Source organism: Cygnus olor, chromosome 2 (genome assembly GCF_009769625.2).
Source record: "Cygnus olor isolate bCygOlo1 chromosome 2, bCygOlo1.pri.v2, whole genome shotgun sequence".
NCBI classification, from domain to species: Eukaryota; Metazoa; Chordata; class Aves; order Anseriformes; family Anatidae; genus Cygnus; species Cygnus olor.
This window is the reverse complement of record NC_049170.1, coordinates 119700595-119722178: the sequence shown is the minus strand read 5'-3', so window position 1 is coordinate 119722178 and position 21584 is coordinate 119700595. Positions and strand designations below refer to the sequence as shown.

Below are 21584 nucleotides of genomic sequence, written 5' to 3'. Positions count from 1 at the left end.
TAGTGCCAAGACTAGAAAACTCGGGAATAAGGATTTAGAACTTGATTCTAAAATTCACGGTGGTCTGTTCAGGAGAACACAAATGCTATTGATACTATTTTATCTATATGTCTCATATAAATAATCAACACTATGCAAATTCTGCTATCTAGTGCTGTCAGTAAATGACTGATGCAAAATCAGCATGTAAAAATTGTTCATCTGATATAATTATGTATGTAATTTTGCATAAAGAAAATATGTGAGAAAGCAGTGAACTGTTTGAATAAAAATTGTAAATAAGAAGATATTTACATTTTTTGAAGAAATATTTTGCAAGTCATGATTTACTCATATTGATCAGAAGCAGCATTGCTTTTACTTCACCTGTCCGTGTTGAAACTTTACATTATTGTTCTTAGATCTGTGAAGCTTCCTTTTGCCAGCATCTCCTCTTGTCCCAATAAGATTGATATAGACATTAAAATCTGCTTCAGCACCAAGTTTAGCCCCTGTGTATACATGGATCTCATACACCAGCACTAGAAGAAGAAAAAGCTTGAAATTAACCTTATAGTTTGTACATTATTCAAAAGCTTTCCCAACAAAATTTGGCCAGAAAAGTACCTTGACTTTCAAATTTGGAAGTAGCAACAGCTATCAATACATTTGTCAAATCTAGGTTCAAACCTTGCAATTATCTGCACAAAAAATATGAAAATACAAAACTCAAAAAAAAAAAAGTATTTATGCTGAGTATAGCAGTCCATCTGCTCAGCAAAGCAGCCCATCCAGTAAATGTTCCCTAGTGCTCCATTTTCTTCTCTCACTCTGTGTTGAGTATTCATGATTTCACAATGTAATTTACAAAATCATTGTAAGTTATCTGGAGACTATCTAACTGTGCCTAGTCATTGTTTCAAACAATAGTTATATTTCACTGGTCCCAAGGCATTGTCTACCTCCAGATTTGTGCAAAACAGAAATTTCTGGCAGCTAACCTTCATGTGACCTTAAAATGAGAATAGTAATCATGAATCCTCAGATTTTTAGATTTTCACCTCACGTAGAATGTTGGGCAAGAAGACAAATGGGCTCCCTCATCTGTTAAAGGTGGATACCCAACTACTTTTGAAGGTTTCAACATTTATCACTAGAGTATGTTAACACTTTTAAAAGTAGCTCTCAATTGAAATATATTTACAACTTTATAATGTCTTTCCTTCTAGTCTAGACAAAATTGTGCACCTTCAAAGAATTCTGGAATATAATTCAGAGTTACTGTATTAATATATTTCATACCACAGTAATACCATTATAATTATCCAGATATGCAAACTTGTTTTAAAATAAATATTTGTAGTAATTACATACTATTATATTTCATTGCAGGTTTTCTCATTATAACTTTCAAAAAAAAAAAAATTCCTGTTTACATCTTAATGGCAATTTTTCCATACATTCTTTCTGTTCTAACCACGGCTGGCCATTTCTGCTGCAATCTAGTAGATCACAGAGAAGATTATTGTTTCAGTAATCAATAATTTTAATAGCTCTTTGGAATAACACTACTTATAGCATTGAACTAAGATGAAAACAGAAAATGATCACAAAAGGCTTTATACTGGACAGTATCCTACTAATACTTATTAAAACCTTATTAATTTTAAGCTACCAAATAATTAGTAGAATCTGACATTTCTATAAATTTTCGTTCATTCCTTCCTTTTCCCAAGGCAGCTTATAAAACTCAAACATCACATCATCTACAATCATTGAAGAATACTTATTTCTGATTCCCAGCAGAGATGTTAAAAAGGTAGTAAAATAATACTGCAGATAATTAAGGGCAGAAAATACCCACATACGTACTCAAAAGTAGGAAGGGAGAGTTGATGAATAGACTGTATGCTCAACCAAATTAGAATACTTTTAATTCATATAAAATTACCCTGAACTGTCAAGGGCACTGTCTCCAACTCTATACCACTATTACAACTATGACTCAAAATAGAAGTGGCATGTCCTGATCATTTTTATTATTTTCTCTACTGCCAAGCATTCATTGCAGCTCTCACATCCATGCATTAGAATATCACCATTTAGCCTGTGACATGACTGATCTCAGTAATACACACACATCAAAAATTTGGCAGAGCCTTATAAAAACTACTTGCAAGGTTTCTAACAGAATGAATCATGTTCAAAAAATGGCTGGCATGTAACAAAGAGAAATAGATCTGTTAATTAACATAATTAAGCTATATGTCATTTATTATCAGAGAATCATAGAATACCCGGAGTTGGAATGGACGTACAAGAATCACTGAGTCCTATCTCCACACAGGACCACCTCAAAATCAGACCATGTGTCTGAGAGCATTGTCCAAACGCTTCTTGAACTCTGGCAGGCTCATTTCCTTGACCACTGCCCTGGGGAGCCTGTCCCAGTGCCTGACCACCCTCTGGGTGCAGAACCTTTCCCTAACGCCCAGCCTGACCCTCCCCTGTCCCAGCTCCATGCTGTTCCCTCGGGTCCTGTCGCTGCCCCCAGAGAGCAGAGCTCAGCGCCTGCCCCTCTGCTCTCCTCGTGAGGGAGCTGCAGGCCGCCATGAGGCCTCCCCTCAGCCTGCTCTGCTCTGGGCTGAACAAACCAACTGCTTCTCATATGTCTTGCCCTCTAAACCCTACACCATCTTTGTTGTCTTCCTTTGGACACTCTCTAATAGTTTTACGTGTATATGGTGGTGCCAAAACTTCACATAATGCTTGAGGTGAGGCCAAGTACTCATAACTCTTCCTATATCACAACTCTTACTGTGCTCATACTGTGTGTAGATTAGCAGCAGAAGAATAAATGCACTGTTTAAAGGACAGAGGATAATGAGTCAAAACATGCTATGAAAGGAAACATTTAGGAAAGCAAAGACCCATATTGATCATGAAGGGCAAAAATCTTTCAGGGAGAAGGGGAAAGTCGCATTTCCAAAACAAAACATAAAAATTATATTAATCTATTACAATCCATTTGAATAACAGGGCTGGACTACATGTGGAAGGCACTACAAATTAGTAAAAGCTGGGACAGATCAACATGAAGTCTCCTCCATGCTTTTACATTCTTGCTTACATTCTCAGTTTTGAAAAAGCAGAATAGCTGTGGGAGGCAAGGAAAGGGCATAGACTGATTATACTATGACTGTTTATATACAAAGATTGGTATCTGTATTACTTACACCTACAAGTAATTTCTGTGATCAAAACTGCAAAACTTCCGTAACTATAAGCACTACTTTAAAGCTTTTTTTTTTTTTTTTTAAGAAAACCTTTAACAGTAAATGATTAGAAAAAAAGAATACAAATAAGTTCTTTAATTTCTGGAGGGCAACCAAACTAAATAGTTTAAGTACAGGACATATCAGAACAGAGTAAGAGAGAATTATATCACAAAACAAAGATATTAACAGATAAATAAATGACAGTTGCTTTTGTAGCACTGTGATTCTCTCTGGTAACCAGAGAGATGATAATGATCTAATCAAGTACAGCTTTCTATTGCCACATGCCTAAATAATTCAGTCTGAAGTAGAAAACATGTACATGTTGAAATGTAAAGAACTGGAAAATATTTTCCATAGCTCCTTGTGTCTATACATCTCTCACCATCTGGAGAATGTTAGGTCTGGCATTTATTTAGGCTACACAATCTGTATTATTTAGAAAAGAACCTCCTTAAAAGAAGGACCGGTTTATGCTTCAAATGTTCATATAAATTAACAATACTCTGTGAATTAGGCTGCTATATTAGGACAGTAAATGGAATGTTAATTTACCTTATCTTGCCTGTATGTTACAATGCATTTTATAAGAAACATAAGAAATAAATAAAATAAAATAAAATAAAATAAAATAAAATAATAATATTTTTTTAAAAAAAAAGCAAGGAAAATATTCTAATATTCTCCCAAATGTCCTGTATGTGCCACATGCCACTATGGAAAAATGCCTGGACAGTATATAAACATTCACTAAACAGGTTGTGTAGGTTAAACATTTTCTGTAGAAATAGAAACCTAGGTACAGAGTAGCTTGACTTGATGCAGTTTTTTTAAACTGTCAAGTAGTTCCTCTAGATTGCAGAACAGCTACAAAAGATGCTAGTGTTAATGGCTGTTGAGCTAGAAATTGCTTAAATATAAGAACAAGGAAAAGCATGCCACTCTGTAACAGATAAGGCAAAGTACACTAGTAGTTCGATGAGCACAGGAGACAGGTACAACCAAGTCTGGAGAAAACCTACCAGCTGAAAATACTGTTGAGATAGCAAAACTCAGCATATGTGAAATTTGTCTGTTTGTGGATTTCTGTTCATTGTTTGTTGTGTGCGTTGAACAAAATTAAAAGACCCTAAAAGATATATTCAGCCTCTGTATCTCTGGTTTAATTTCCTTTGAAAAACTGATCTATTCCAAGGCCCCCACTGCTGCCCATCTGAAAAGTAGATGCTGCAGTAAGAAAAAGCAATCACAAAACTTTGATAATTAGAACTCTATAGCCTGATCTTCTGCACTGTAGTAGAAATTTCATTTTACTATACACTATTGATTTAGTGAAACTACATCAACTGAAAACTGGCGTGACAAAGCTGAGAAGTAGGCAAAATAATTAGGGATAGAAAAAATGATAGAAAAAAATTGGCAAAAAATGGGATAGAAAAAGTTGAAAAATAAAGTCAACTACTGAACAGAAGATAGGGAATACTATTTCAGTGGTCTAAGGGAACTGTCAGACTCACATCTAGGCAGTTCTGTCTAATGTGGGACACATTGAAGTAATAGAACCAATGTCTTGAAAAATTCAATAACTCCGATAAAAGATATAAGAGGATTAATTAACACAGAGTAGTTGGAAAAAAAATCTTGGATAGCACTCACTAGAAAAGAAAATGACCTTTTAGAAAGAAAGTGATCAAGATCTACAAATTCCTAAAAGAGTAACTTAAGATAAGTTCTATAATCAAGCAGAAAACTCTTGGACGTGGGTGCATGGATGAAGAAGTTGAAACAAGGGAAGTGAAATGTTTTCAGGCAGATGTGATGAGCTTCTAAAAGGCTCCATGAAAGACAGACACTAAAGCAGTATAATTACTATGCTTAAAAATGGCACAGGTACCTAATGCCAAAAAGAATATAGAAGTCACTGACCAGTCAGATGTACAAGGATCAAATCTCATTCACTCAGTAAAACTGCCCTAATACTACCTCTTGAAATGTTACCATAAGAATTCTGGTGTTTTGTCAAGTCTTAAATCCAGCTTCTGGCTTCTACTGATAACATGAGAACATGAACTACCTGGATAAAGGGGAGAAAGAAAGGAAGTTTTGTTTCTCTGTTTATTAAGAAAATGTAACCTAAAGGCATATAAGGGCAAAAGAATGCAAGTTAAAGGACCCCTTTTTCACACTCCTTATTCTGAGAACCTGAATCAGGGTCTACAGTGTAGAAGGTTAGGTATATTCCTGATCACTTGCCAATAGCAAGAGTTAGTTTAGCCCCAATTTGCAAGCAAAGCATATGACTCTCATTTCCTTCTGAGGGAGTAATGTACAGAATTCAGTCACCTATGATATTTTCCTTTGAAAATATAATCAGTGAGGAAGCAGTACAGGCTGCATTGCATTAAACACTAAGTTAATATTTTGTTATGTTTTGAGAGGAGAAGATAATAACTTTAAAAGATTAAAAAATTTATCAGTGAGAATAACAAAAAAAGAAAGTTTTTACTGCAGAAATATTTGTCTTTTTCTGCTGACTTCATAAACATTACACTCTCATTGTTAGCTCCTTCCAAACTAATTCTACTACAAGAAAAGCACAGTCATTATTTTAGAATTCTAGTGAAGAACAGATGAATTACAGATAAATAAAAGTATCACATTACTCATAGTACAATAGATAAGCTTCCTCTGCATTACAGCTGAGCCTAATGACACTGGTGTGCCTACAAGAACACACTAGTTTGAATCAAGAAACTGAATTCCCTGATTGGACCTCCTTATTTCTTTCTTGTTTGTTGCATAGAGTGGTTTTAGAGGAAAAAAAAAAAAAAAAGGGATACATTCCAGGAAAACGATTAGGATGATCTTGACAGAAATTGGCCATCAGACTACAGGAACAGTCTAGAACAAGCCCAGAGTAACTTCTCCTTAAATATGCATGACAGAAATGTTGGATTCTTAGTTCATTGGGTTTTTTAGCACCTATAGGTTCACTGTACCAATCCACTCCCATCAGTCTGACAGTGTAAACAGACAAATGGGCCAAGGAATACAAAATCTAGAGAGATGATAAATGATGTACAATGTTAAAATTATCACACCTTTTCTATTCAGCCCTCACTTAAGAATGGTGATACAAAATATTAGTACTGTGTAACATGGTACTGCTCCAGGTTCTTATTTCGATATGATGTCTGCTTTAATGAAATAGTCATTTTGGCTTGATTCATTACACAGAAAGATGGAATCTCTGTCGTGGGATTTTATCATTGACTACTCACCACCTGATTTGCAGAACCAGTGTTTGGTACTGCTGTGACAGAAGGGTAAAATACAGATTGGGGCAGCATTAAGGCTAAAAGAGAACAAATTCTTAATGGCTGATAGTGGTTGAGATATACTATCTTCCCCAGAACTGAAACATATATTATGTGAGGAGTCATAAATACAAAAACACTATCAGGTGAAGACATTTCAGTTAGAATTACAGTTCGCAGGCTTTACTCCTGATATTTAGAGAAATATTCTAAAAAACATATGGGAAAATTTTGAATGATTTAATATCTGTAATGATTATCCTAGGAGTCTAGCACCAGAAATTCAAGCTAAAACCTTGCATGTGAACACGTTCTTTCCCTGTTCAGCCTCAGTACTTAGGTATATAAGCATAATATTTATGTAGGGAAAGGGCCTGGCATGAAGGTTATCTGCTCATTGTAGCTGTAAGTACCAGGAGATGGCCTTTCAGAAGCTGCTCAGGGCAGTTGAGAAGAAAAATATGGTTTGCTAATAAGCTGTTCTCAAGTTTTGGGGTTGATAAAAGTTTCCAGTGATGTTTTCCTACTGCTGTTTATTTGTGGAGGAGGGAGGATGAGGGGAAAAGATGTTTAGTCTTTGGAGTCTGAGTCTCTGGACTCCCTTCATTTACTCTCCTGGTCACAGCCCTGGCTTGTAGCAAAACAGTTACAGCACATCTCTACAGTGCACTGACACAGTTGGGGAAATGTCTCCAGTCAACTGTCAGCTGTAACGCTGCACTGCCAAAGTCTCAAACAACAGCCCCCAAAACATAGCAGCATTACAGACTTAAATTCTCAAAACACCCAAGTAGAGCAATGAACAAATCTTCCTAGTCAGTCATTTTGCCTTCACTACTGTACAAGATCAGCTACTTCAAAGAGAAACAAAACAAACAAACAAACAAACAAACAAACAAAAAGCAAACCCTGTGATGCATGTAATGTAACATAACAGAATAAAATTTCTGAACTATTGTTCAGATTTCATAGCCCCAGCAATTTCATCCTGAGTAACACAGAGAAGGTAATAATCTCTAGAACATTTCAACTTTGGGAAAAACAAAAAACAAAAACAAAAACAAACAAACAAACAAAAACACTTACTAAACAGTTTTACAATAGGAAAATGAATCCGGACTGTTTACATAAGTAGTCGGTGCCTCTTGAGTGATTAAACAAGGATACAAATTTTGTAGAGATAATGCTTGAGTCATTACTATTTGCTTCAGTCATTTTTTGCATTTTTTCAGTCAGTCAGCACATTCTAACCTCTTTCTGTATTTGTGTACACATTTTCCCCAGTGGAAAAGTCTAAATATTTTGAGCTGGATTTTTTCTGGCCACAGCCTCAAGATTTGTCTTCTGTCTCAAATCAGTACAGGTATTCCTTCAGTTATGTGAACATTCTTATTTGAAGTTTATAGTCAAATAAACAAAAGAGTAAGAAATTTTGAAGCTTCTCATATCTTGCATCAACTTAGATCAGAATTTTCATTTCATTTGGTAAACTAAAAATAATGTCTGGAACTGCTAGAAAAAGTGACATGGACAGTCAGAAAAACTAAAGAAGGTTACCAATATGAGAAATTTGGATGGAAAAGAAAGGATTTCAGAGAGGAAGTTAAAGAAAAGCTGTCAGAATCTGTAAATAGCTTAGGAAATGAAGAAAATAAATTATAAAGAAAAAAAAAAATAAAGACAAGGAATCAAAAATCAACTCCACAGTTTTGAGTCCTCGTTGGGTATATAGTAGAGTTTGGTTGGAGAAAGCCAAAAAAGGGATAAGAGAAAAACTACCCTTTCTTCCACAGAAGAAGCTGGGTAATAAGGTATTAAAGAACAGCAAATTAAAAAGTGTGCCTTCTGAGCCTAATTTGTATTTGTTCATTTTGATTAAAGTTTTCATCACATCATTTTCATAGTTAAGTAAGTGTATTACCACTAGTAGATACTAGATTGAACTGAAAGTACAGGAGACAAATTACTAAATCATATCAGATTATCATTAAGTAATAAGTAGTACATCATTTATTCTGCTGGAGAAAATGACTTGATGTGGTTTGTCCAGTACTTGTAAGCAATTAGCTTTTAAATGGGAAATGCAGATGGATAGTGTTTCATTTGCTTGTTCTTGAGAAGCTAAATAGGAAATCCTTGGGAGGCCTTGCTGAGTTTATATTGATATTCAATTTAAATGTGCCTAAAATCAATAAGTAATTTGTAAAACTTACAATTTCCTGAAATTTCCAAATCCTTTCTAATGCATCTTTACTTAAAATCTTGAGACATATATTTTGATAAAGATAATGCTCCTGCAAAAGCAATGAAAGATTCAGTAATAGTATGATTTAAAAGTCTGAATAAACATGCTTTTTTAAAAATATTCCTAGCCTTTGACAGCACTGACCTGATTTTTCAGTGCATTTCACCTTGCTCCATCACCTACAACCACCTGAATAAAGTGCACCTACCAGAATATTAGTACTTTTCAATCAATGGGTATTTCAGGACACATAATACAGATTTAAGTTCTTCATGTTGAACTAATTGTTTATATAACTTAACTGTCTTCTCCACTATTTTTCTACTGTACCAGAATATGACTTTTATTTAACTGTAAGAAGCAGCTGTGCTTCTTACACTGTGGTATATGCACCATGGGGTCTGGTTCATCCTGATCAGTCCCAGTTTTTGAAATCTTGTATTCAATTCACTAAATACTCTGTAGAATAATTAAAAAAAAAAAAAAAAAAAAAAAAAAGAGCAGAGGTGAGCTGATGTGTTTCTCAGTATCTTCTGGCTTCTTCAACAGAGGAGATCAGTAGTCCTCTTTGGCCTTGAAACCCATAGAAAACATTCACATATCACCAGTCTTTATAGCTTTTCCAGAGAATTACGTTCTCTTAATATTTTTCCCATTTGATATTTTCTTCTGAAATGATTTGATCTCACTAAGTGCATGATGACCCATTTTTATCTTGAACCATTGATTCTGTGCGATAGTCACTACTTTATTTTGAATACAGTTTGCCTGAATGATAGCAGCTATGTCTACAAGACCTATCAATGTTGGACAGTATTGTCTAACAGCTGTATCATTGTCATTCTGTTAATGGCAAGAGAATTCTATTAAAAAAACATTGCGCTAAACGATTATACTGGCTCTCTATTCCTGTATAGAAGCTCAGGACTGTTTAAATAATAACGTGATATGATGGGCTATTTTCTGCTTCACTTGAAGAGAACAGAGTGCATCAAAGCTGCGGATAAACTTTGAGGCCGCAAAAGTGCCACCCTGTAGCTAACAATTTCTATGTTAATGGCTGTGACTTGAGTCTGATTTGGAAAACATGAATGTGATGATTCAGATCACAGATTTCTGGTAAAGAATATCTTATGCAGCAAAAGAAAGTATGACATCAAACTTACTCTAAGGAACTTGATGTCAGATGACATTACATACCTTGATATGCCTTGATTTCATGCCTTACATGTATAGGCTAGTTGTTCTAAAGAGAAGTATTTGCCAGTGATTTAGGGGTAATCTGGGATTCCATGAATTTTACAGGGGTAAGATACCCTGGCCATAGCTATTATTCTGATTGTACGGAGGAAGGGAATGGGATAAAATGATCACTTCCCACTTGTTTGGAATTAGAAAGTGTCTTGTAATGGAAGGGATTGTTTCATGGTTACACTGACTTTGGGGCAGTCTGCCCTGGAAAAAAAAAAAAAATGAAAAGCTGTCATATACTCAAAGGATAAGGCTAGTGAACACATGATCTAAAATACTGAGCACATACATGGCAAAAGTTCCTTTGTGGGGTTTCTTATTGCCAATTCTCTCCATGTATCACCTTCACCCTTGTCTTCTGCAAGCCAGCACTCTATGGGTAGACAAATCTCTTCTTGAGAAAGAGGGACTAGTCTTTCAAGTCTGACTTCCTCCAGGTACCAACTGGGATCATTTCCAGTGTTATCATGGCCAATGCGGATTTTATATAGCTGCCCAAGATCCCTGAGATTAATCTGGAATGACAACAAAAAAATAAAAAAAATAATATAAAATGTTATCTTTTAACAATCGTTCTTACACTGGGCATGCAAGCTAAGCGTGCAGCTAACATGTAACCCAGAGTTCTGTTCTTCAGAAAATGAAGCCTTAATATGAGTCCCAGAGCAATCAAATAAAAGCATATGAAGTAGTTTGCAAGAGTAATTTAATTGACTCAAGTACTGTATTATTTAAAGTGACTAAAGGGCTCAAACAATTCAGTTGCTTTTTAGATCTCTTGACAGCATCCAGTTTGTAGTGTGTTAATGTAAACCTCTATTTCTAGACAAATACTTTAATGAACAGAAGTACCTTCAGTCATTGCTGCACGCAGTAATATATTTTGCAGTCCATAGAGTTACCATCAGCAGAGCTCCATTAACTATTCCTACCACTTATCAGTCTGCTGTGGCCCACTTTTCTCTTTGTCTTCTATTTTTATGTGTACTGGTGTCAGGGTTAACCCTTTATGTAAGTGCTGATGCCACACTGCAGCAAATTTAAACAATAAAACATGACTATGTCACATTGAATACTGCAGCCCTGAAATAAGAGTCACTTTGTTTTGGACTGCAGAACTTTTTTGAGCAATGCTGATGGCAGGAACCTAAGCACAAAAGCAGGGTTAACCACTTTCATTTTCAGTGATGTGTTTAAAAGCTGATGGTACAGGGAAAGTAATCACAGAGAGGGGAAAAAAATAGTTGTTTCTTTTACCATCATACCAATTTGCTACTGTTTAGCAATAAAATAAATAGATAGATGATAGATAGATAGATAGACAGACAGACAGACAGATAAAAATAGACAAGCAGATAACAAACAGGAACGTTGCCCCAGCTGTCAGAATGACTAAAAATGATGAACTAGGATTTGGGTCTCCATTGGGACTGTTATGGAAGGTAATATTCATGTCTGACCCAGAACAAGAGTTTTCCCTTCAATGTTTTTTGCAAAGAAACACTGCACACTAATGTTCTTAATGGGACAGCTCTGTGGAGCTGGGGAACACAGGCAAAATAGACACATACCTCTTTCACTCTTTTGTTGAAATATTTTCCTAGGCAATTACACAGGCTAGTCTAACTCTGACATTTCTTGGTCATGAGGACCATCACTAAATGGTGATGGTCCTCATGACCATCGTGATGGTCCTCATGACCACCATGAAGAGAATCTTGCAGCCTTAGTTGATCACCATTTCCTTGCTTCCCTGAGATAAGCCTGGTGCAATGTGGGCTCAGAAGATGATATCATGACACATGGTAATGGTATAAAGTCTGAATAGAGTCACACTTACGGCCAAGTAGCAGGTTTTCCTATATTAAAACAGTATGTTGAAGTAAGAGGTGCTAACTGAACGTACAACTATTGTAATAAAATCATGCCCATTAAAAATATGCTGCTAATACTCACAGCAAAATTACAACAGCAGATAAAAACTCTCTGGAACTAATCACAACTGTAGCCAAGATGTAGGCTAAGTTACCATAATAACCCTCTCACACAGCCACAAAGCAGAGACCTTTGCAGTGGGCAAGTGACTGCTAAGGTTGCCTTGCAAACAAATATAACAGTATATTAGAACCCTCCCCCTTAACTGCCAACTGAATGGAGTATAACATTGACCAAAAACAAAGGTGGTATTCCCTTGAGATTGAGGCACTGGCTTCTATTTGTGGTGCAGAAGTTTTAAAAGGCAATTTGGTAAAAAACAAACAAACAAACAAACATTGAAATCTTGCAACCTCATGCCCATGATTAAATTAGCCCTTGTTGAAGGAAGAGTGTCAGAAGCATCTTTGCATGCAGTTTTCATTACCAGGTCACTGAGTCAGGATCAGGAAACTTTGTTGAAAAGCCTCTTTTGTCTTCTGATGTATCAAATCAGTCATTTGAATAACTGAGAGTTTATTAATAAAAAAATCCCACACATATATAGTGGATATCACCACACAAGCGGGCTGAAAAGTGGGCTCCTTGATTTATTTAGCATATCATGTTAATATGTGTTTTTTTTTTTGTTTTTTTTTTTTTCCCCAGAAGGAAATCTAAGATGGGTAAGATGGGAGATAAATTTCCAGGTGAATTTGCAGAGTTTCAACATTGTTGGTGATATTTAGCAGACCACTGGTACAACCAGAAAGAAAAGCTCACAAAAAAAATAAGCAGAGATACGTTAACTGAACAAGGAAAAAAAAAAGAAAAAAAAAATGAAATAGAAGGACTTCCTGTTACTGGATAAGGAACCCACCAAAATTGATCAAATGGAGTTTCCAGAAAAATCCATACAGAACAAAAAGCACTGTCCAGATGGTTATGTTTCTCCAGGAGACAGTCCTATTTGCAAACAGTTTGATTAGATTCACTAACATCCTGTTTAGCATCTCTAAATTTCTGTATTTGTGTCTTTTCTATGCTTCCTATCCCTCCTTAACATTCAGCCTCTAAAAGAGGACACAATATAGCAACATTAAAGAAGTTATGACCATGTGCTGATTGTGAATTTGTCCAAAGTGTCAAGCCAAATGTATGTGTGCTTTTGACTACTACTAAATTCTCAAATTATGAGATTTTTAGAATGGTAAATTGTGCAGGAACATAGAGCCATTATAGATAATGGCATACTTCTGGGACTGAAAGGTCTCTTAAATATAATTAAAAATACAGAACACTGACAATCTAAAAACATGTTTAATAATATTTATGTTTCTGACTAATTGTTTAAGGGCATTCTTGGGCCAAAAAATATCATGTTTATTCTTGTGTGGAAATTAAGGCAAGGATGTCAACAGCAGAGATCAAATCAGTTGCATATGATGTTCTGGAAAACATAACACAATTACAAACATAGGTGCAGCTTCTGTTGTAGTTTTGGGGTAGGAACAATTTATCTTTCTGTCAGAACAGATATCACATTGGTCTCTCAGTGGTATTGACTTACTTAACACATTACATTTTGCCAACTGGAATTCTGTCAAATATATGTCAAATTTTGCTCTTGCAGAGAAATGCAGAGGAAAATACTCATATAACATGGTTGAGCTAATGATATTATTATGCCAGCTGTAAGCAATGTATCTTGAGGTTGTTCCTTCATTTCCATTATTGACTAAATCATAGAATCATAGAATGGTTTGGGTTGGAAGGGACCTTAAAGATCATCTAGTTCCAACTCCCTGCCATGGGCGGGGACACCTCCCACCAGAAAGCCCCATCCAACATGGCCTTGAACACTTCCAGGGATGGGGCATCCACAGCTTCTCTGGGCAACCTGTGCCAGTGCCTCACCACCCACATAGTGAAGACTTTTTTCCTAATATCTAATCTAAAACTCCCCTCTTTTAGTTTAAAACCATTCCCTCATGTCCTATCACTGCAATTCCTGACAAAAGTCCCTCTCCTGCTTTCCTGTAGGCCCCCTTTAGGTACTGAAAGGCTGCTATAAGGTTTCCCAGGAACCTTCTCTTCTCCAGGCTAAACAAACCCAACTCTCCCAGCCAGTCTTCATCTTGAACACAAGATGACATTTATAAATTTACTTTCACACCCAGAATATTCTGCAAAAAGTTGTACAGCAACTTTGACTCTGTTGCCCTAGTAAACAACATGCTTACAAAAAAACTTATTCTAGCTGTTCTCTACTATAGTTTCATGGCTGCAAAAGTAACTGAATTTTATATGGAAATAGCCTTTCTAACAGAAATGCAATAAATGTCCATGTAGAGACCCATGCAGAAGGGTCCCAGAACTAAAGCACCAGTTTAGAATTCAGACAACTATATTTTATTCCTGGATCTGCTTTAGGCTTCCTGAGAAACATTAGATTATTCACTAGCCCTCTTTGCTTCCCTTTCTTAAATTTACAACAAGGGCAACACTTAACCTCTCTCACAGGGACACTGCAAAGCGCTATTCACAAATGTTGAGATTCTCAGAAGACACAAGTCCAAAATTCTGTATTTTTTCTAAAATTTTCTGCTCATTTTGGGTTGGTTGCTATTTTCCCATAACTCAGTCAAAAATCACCAGATGTAAATCTCCCAGCTAACTATATAAAGCTAGTATTTTCTCTCATGGATAATGTGATGTCATTTACAGTTACCTAGTCTCTCTTTTATATGGGAATGCAATTTCTGCTGATGCTAGCAGAAGTTGTGCACAGAATAAGGGAAGAATAAGAACAAGTTGCTCAAGTGAATATGTTGTATATCTGCTGAAAAACACAGTCAACATAATAAATGTATTCCACCAATGTAAACAGATGCTGTAGGCACTCAAAACTTCATAAATGACAAGGAAACAGCTACATGATGTATTTTAGGATAAGTCTACAATGGCTTGAGCAAACTTGCTAGAGTCCTTGGAACTATATCTGAGTTAGCACAATAGTCCCTCAGACCGATAATACTGCTTCTCCAGGCACACTAATGCTGGTGGCCACTGAACAAAAGTGTGGCAGCAAAAGTGGCAGCTTGAGTTTAATCTTTTCTGGTTTATATAAAAGAAATAGAATTGACAAAATCATAAGATATTCAATCCTCAAACAAAGAACATGGTCAAAGCATTGTGACAGTTCAAAGGTTAGTTTATTTAATATATTAAAAATTAATTTGCAAACTTTCTTCCTGTAAAATCTTCAACTTGATACAGTAAAGTTTGGGTGTGGATGGAAATTTAAACTTGTAAAGTTTAAAAAGTAACAGTTTGGGACCTTTCTGATTTGGCTTAGGTCAGCCATGCATAGATCATTAAAAGACCCAAAGTCCCGCAGAGCTAACAGCCTGTAAACACAGGTATCTCCTTTAGGCAAAAGAACCCAGATATCACAAACATCAGATATGCTGACCTTCCTAGGGATTGCCTATTAGAAGGTCTTCTCACAAATGCTAACCTGACAACCTTCCCAGGATAGTTTTACGTACTATCAGAGTCACCACTTGTTGACTGACTGCGAAACCCCTTCTGATGTGTCAGCTGAGTTGTGCCAATTTCCATGATGAGCTCTGAAGAGAATGGACATTTTGGCTTCATACAGACCCTTATGCTTATGTGAGAGAGATCGCCAGCACTTAATAACCATAATATCTTTGTGAGTACAATAATCCCAGTAATTCTATTCTCATTGTAGTATTTTTCTTTTTGTAATAGTATTTTTTTGACTGCTAATTGATACAACTGTATTCTTTGCTCATTACTGCTACTTTTTTTTTTTTTTTTGTAAAAACATAGGACTAAACTCTCTTCTCCACAAAGGCAATGAGAACATTTTCTTTAAACTTTGCCGTAGAAAACTTGTCCTTACTTTTTGAAATTGAAGCCTAACAAAGCTCATATTTTACAATTTTCCTTAAGATAAAATCTAGATTTATTAGGAAGAAGTTAATCCTAAAGAGAATTCAAGGACTACATTTTAATTCTGTTTCTAAATGAGCTATGCAAATACTCTTTTCAGTCCCTAGCATACAGATACTTTGAGTGAAGTCAGTATGACCTATTTTCATGTACTTGAGATGTTTAACTAAGTGAAAAGTAAAGCGAGACCTTAACAAGAGACTGTTCAGTGGAAAGATACTTCAGTAAATGGATGGAAAGAATATATGTAATGACTTTATTTCTCTTTATATAGTGGAAGGAGCAAAATAATGTCACTATATTCGTGTTGTACAGACACCATTCTGCAATCTCTTTGAAATAAGCTCAGGCTAGCATGAAAATCATTTGTATAAGTCAACACTTCAAGAGTGGCTCCACCAAAATCTCAATGTCTAACACAACTGCTAGAGGCTATATTTGACAGACAGTTATTAATTTCATGTAAAGCAATCTCATTAACAGAATTTCAGAGACGTCATGTGCAGCAGATTCCCAGAAGGATGAGAAATCATTGACTTCATTAGTTTAATTTTTTCAGCATCTGTATGTAATGGAGAAATCTTTGGATGTAAAAGACATTTTTACTTTGTGAACATGCAGCTGGCACATGTTGCCAAAAATATCATAACGGATGTACCAGCAAAGCACCCGTGGTCCACCCACAGAGCTTGCATTTTCCAGAAGTCTGAACTCAGCCTGTTCATGAATTGTAGTCAATGAACTTGGTACAATTATGCATTACCTCAAGAATCAGAATACGCCACAGATGTTCACATCTTAACAGTCTAATGAAAAAGGTGGATATAGACATGTAAGAAGTAGGTTTACAGGCCACACAAAAATCAGCATTATTTTTTCTCACTTCATACTTGCTTTGGTCACACAAATAAACTGGGTAAATAAGCACTGCTCATTGCACAGTGAGTTACACACTTTTTTTTTTTTTTACAGTCCACTCAACCTCTTTTCATCCTGTAGCTAGTTCCATATCATATTAATTCCCTTGACCTTCCAATAAAGGCTAACAATGTGCTAGTATTCACTAAAATGTATGCCAATTATCCATTTCCAGGTTAATTAGAGAAAGAAAATGTCACATTACCATTACTTGCTCAACTAGCAGTACCAACAGCTTGTTTTTTCCACCCTGAAGTACAACACAGGAAAATGTTTTAAGAATAACATTAAAGATGTGGAAAAACTCTTTTCATTCTCATTGTGGATAGTTATGCCAGCTCCATGTATTTACAGTATCAGGGTGTCAGGCCTTAAAAATAAGCATGAAACTTCTGTATTAGGAGAATGTAGCTACTTCCATAACTGAGATTTTTTTGAGTGGTTGGCAGTTTTCCAAGCTAGACCAGAAGTATTTTACTGGATGTGAAACTTTTGACAATAGATGGGGAATTAAAACACTGCCTACCAGAGGATGCGAACTGAAATACAGCCTAGCATTGGCTATAATAAAGCTCAACAAAGGTCTGGCCATGTAGGAGAACTTACGCTCTACTTAACCTTCTCCACATGCACACACATCATGCTAACAGGATGATGCTGTGATTGGATGAGAGCACCTTATGAATGAAGAATTGATGGATCATAAGAAAGATTATGCTGGTGAGCACATAACAATGCTTTGAACAGTCTGAAGATTCATGGAGACTCATTTAAGAGAAGGTACATACAGAACAGTCACCTCTATCCAAAACCTTGGAGTAAGACGGGATCTCTGATTTACTTTCCTTTTGACCATTGATTCTGTAATAACCTGGCAGACTATGAACTGACCTCTGCAAAATATGTCTGTCATCTCCTGGTGGATTTATAGCAATATTTATCACTCAGGCATGAAGTCATCAGCCCTGAAAAAAATATGACATCCAACAGTTGAATACAGTGCCTTCTCTCAATCATGTAGGCTATTGGGAGCACATCAGGCTTTCTGTGTTGCCTTCCTAGGGAGTAAAGGATATTTTTTTATCCTGATGTAAGGAAGGCCAATAACCTTAGGTGCTGAAGAAGGAAGAGCACAGCTAGCAGGTCAAGGGAAGAGATCCTTTTCCTCCACTCAGCCTTGATGAGACAAATCTGGAGTGCTGCATCCAGTTCTGGGCCCCCCAGTACAAGAGGCATGGACATACTGAAAGAGTCCAGTGAAAGACCATGAAGATGACAAAGGGACTGAAGCACCTCTGCTATAAGAAAAGGCTGAGAGAGCTGTGACTCGTCAGCCTGGAGAAGAGAAGAACTCAGGGGGTATGTTATCAATGTGCATAAATACCTGAAGGGAGGAAGTAAAGAGGCCAGAGTCAAGCTCTTTTCTGTGGTACCCCATGACAAGACAAGAGGCAATTGGCACTAGTAGAAATATTTATATTGAAATATAAATCCACTTAAACATATGGAAAAAAAATAAAAAGGATGAGAGTGGTCAAATATTGGAACAGATTGTCCAGAGAGGTTCAGAGAGGTTGTAGAGATATCTCCGGCTTGGGAGATATTAAAAATCTGAGCAGGCAATGTCCTGAGCAACTTGGTCTAGCTAACCCTGCTTTGAGCAGGGAGGTAGGACTTTCTAACCTCAACTATTCTGCAGTTCTGCAGACCTCAGTGCAATGGAGTCACCTTATTGACATCATTATATCTGAGGTGAGAACCGGATTCAACATCTCTGGTACTAAGAAATCCCTACAGTGCACAGTGTAAATCATTTTCACAGAAGACAGACTGTCAAAGAGCTGGCCATGTTAAGTAGAAACCACCACAAACATTATCATGTTTCAGTGCAAGGTGCATTGATCTCACTATATTTAGCATAAGCCCTGTACTTTTAAAAGTGTATATTATCTTTATAAAGTCATGCCAAGCCCATAAAAAAAACTGATTTTTAAGAGTTAAGAATGAGAGAATAAGCCATAATCATTAGTCATATTTCTCACTTCTGAAAAGTGCTCAGATACTGAGATGATGGGAGGCATATGGATACAAATAAACTAGAAAATGGCTGAGGGGAAGGCAAGACAGTAGTATGGATGTTTGAATTTGAGCCCTTGGCACAGGAAAATAAGGGAGATCTTAACAGGGAGACCCTTAGCAAAGGACACCAAAGTTACAAAATCTCAGATACAACTGCCTGAAGCTGACCAGGGAGACTAAACTGACAGTATAAACTGAGAGAGAGGACTCACATGGGACACCAACAGGATTTTTTCAATATGTTTTCACCTTGGAGTTGCAATGTTATAGGGTGGGGGGGGGGGGGGGGGGAATTATAGATAGATGGCTGAAAGACTGAACCTGAAATTGAGTAACAGGACATAAAATTCTCTCAAGAAACTACCTAAAATGGAATATATATGCTCATACTATAGAACCCATACTGCAAAATTACTGAAGAAGCAATACCATGTTCGCTCCCCCTCATTTCTTGAAGATGACTTGAATTGTGTTTTTCTCCAAGGTTGTCTGTGAGCTCCTTACAATCCTTCTATGTTGCTTTCTTGAAACCAGATAAATTTTGCTTTGTGCACAGTCTGTAGCTGCTGGAGATAGTTTTACATACTTCTCCCTTTTATCTCAGCAAGGAATGAGGTTCATGTTGTTATCATACAGATTTAGTAGAGAGATGGACAGTTTCAAGTGGAGTTAAAGCTAGCAATATGTCTGTTTTATGCTGCCTTAAGCATATCTGACTAAAGCCTGGGTTGCTCTAAGTTTTATTCAATAGTCTCTGGACCTAAGTGGCCATTATGGCAAACAGGGACAGCTGGAAAATAGCAGGACACAAGCTATGCCTAGCTTTTAGGCATCGGCAGTCCCATGGTTAAGAGAGTGGATAGCTACATTAGTGCTCACAGTCACTTTTACAATCTTCCCACTCAGGAAGAATTCTCACTGAGCTCATTACAAGCTCTTTTATTTTAACAATGGGAGGAAAAGCATGAAAATGGATTTGTTACAACCTATTTTATAACATTTGGTTTTCCCTGCACTGCTTCTCATTTTACTTTAGACATCTCAGTTTTGACTGATGAAACAATGAATATGAATCCAAGGTACAGGAATGAAAGACATGCACTGAAACATGACAGATTCTTATAGTCTGTAAGGCTGATTCTAAAGGAAGTAATGTTAATTATTAATTCACAGATTACTTAAAACAACTGATACTTTTATGCAAAGTGAAGGAAACCAAAATGAAAAACAACAAATAATCTTTTAAGTATAAAGCCATCATGCGATGCAATGCAGCATAAGGTGCACTGGATGAACACAATTCTTCACAAACAACGTACATATAACTAGAAGGAAAAAAGCTGGTTTTAACACCTCTAGCAACATCATCACAGGAATACTGTATTTGTTAAACTTAATGGTCAAGTGTCTCTCCAAATATTAGTAGGAGCCTTGCTTTTCATCTACCTAATTATTCTCCGACATTTTGCCGTAATAGACTATATAAATTATGTCTGCGTTTAAAGGGTGCTTCATACAAATGAAGAAACCTTAAATAGTGTAACTGGTTATGAGGCCAGCTTCACGAGCTATAGAAACAAACTCATGGAGCACAATTCACACCTGTGATGGATTCCAATGTCCAATTCTCCTGAAATATCATGCATGTTCCACACTCGCAAACATGGAACAACCATCCTCCTTACAAAGACAGTCACTGACTGTAAAATATCTTCACTATAGTGAAAATTTTTAATATTTCTTAGAAAAAAAAAATCCAATACTCTTAATAACTTAATATGTTGTCAGTGAAGATAAATTTGACAATGTGTTGAGGACAGTAGGACCAACATTGCCCTAAAGAGACTCCAAAACTGACAATGAAGCAAATGTCACAAGGCAAGGCATGGGAGAATCCTTGCTAAGGAGGAGCTAAGTCCTGCCACTCTCAGTAAGGCTAGGATACAGTATTTTGAAAGCAGAAATACTGAACCAGCCAGTGCTTTTACTGACTTCATTATTACTAGACAAGCGGAACTTGTAGGGAATTATTCTGTATAGAAATAATAAAAATTGAGACATTGTAGCTGACTTTTAGGGAAGATAATAGGCTTACAGGCTTCTGCTCACTTCTCTTTGGGATACAGAAAGGAATATTTGGCATAACCAAACATTAAAATAAAACGTGAAAAGCATTTCTTTATCAAACAATGTGTACACTCATAAAAGATAATTCACCACGCTTCAAAGAATGACGATGCAGAATACACAGCTCTGGAGAATGTAATTTACAATATAATTAAAGTTTCAGTGTCTTGAGCAACTCAACATACTGCCAAAATCAGTATTTTCAAAACACTGAGACATACTCAGAGACTGTTATGACACCAGAGGAAAATGCTGGAAACATATCAGAGTTCTGATAGGAGCTGTAACTTACAGTAGATTGATGTCCCTCTGTTGGAGGGGGAATGACTCTCAAAAGAAAAATTATTCCCTAAAAATTATGCCTGAATAGTAACAGAATCAGAAAGCCATAGCCTAGAAGTAGATCCTTTGAACACACTGGAACAATTATAGAGCAGAAGGGAAATCCATCAAATTTAAATTCCTTTTCTTTCCCCTTCCCATATTGTTCTTCCC

The 21584-nt window shown here is 36.4% G+C and overlaps 1 protein-coding gene across 1 annotated transcript in view; it reads right to left on the bottom strand.

The window, feature by feature from the left end:
* The window catches only part of RP1 (RP1 axonemal microtubule associated), a 185036-nt gene that overhangs the window by 93929 nt on the left and 69523 nt on the right, over positions 1-21584 (bottom strand). The window contains 2 exon segments of the mRNA XM_040547772.1: positions 367-521; positions 10360-10585. Coding sequence (XP_040403706.1) covers positions 367-521; positions 10360-10585 — 381 coding nt within the window.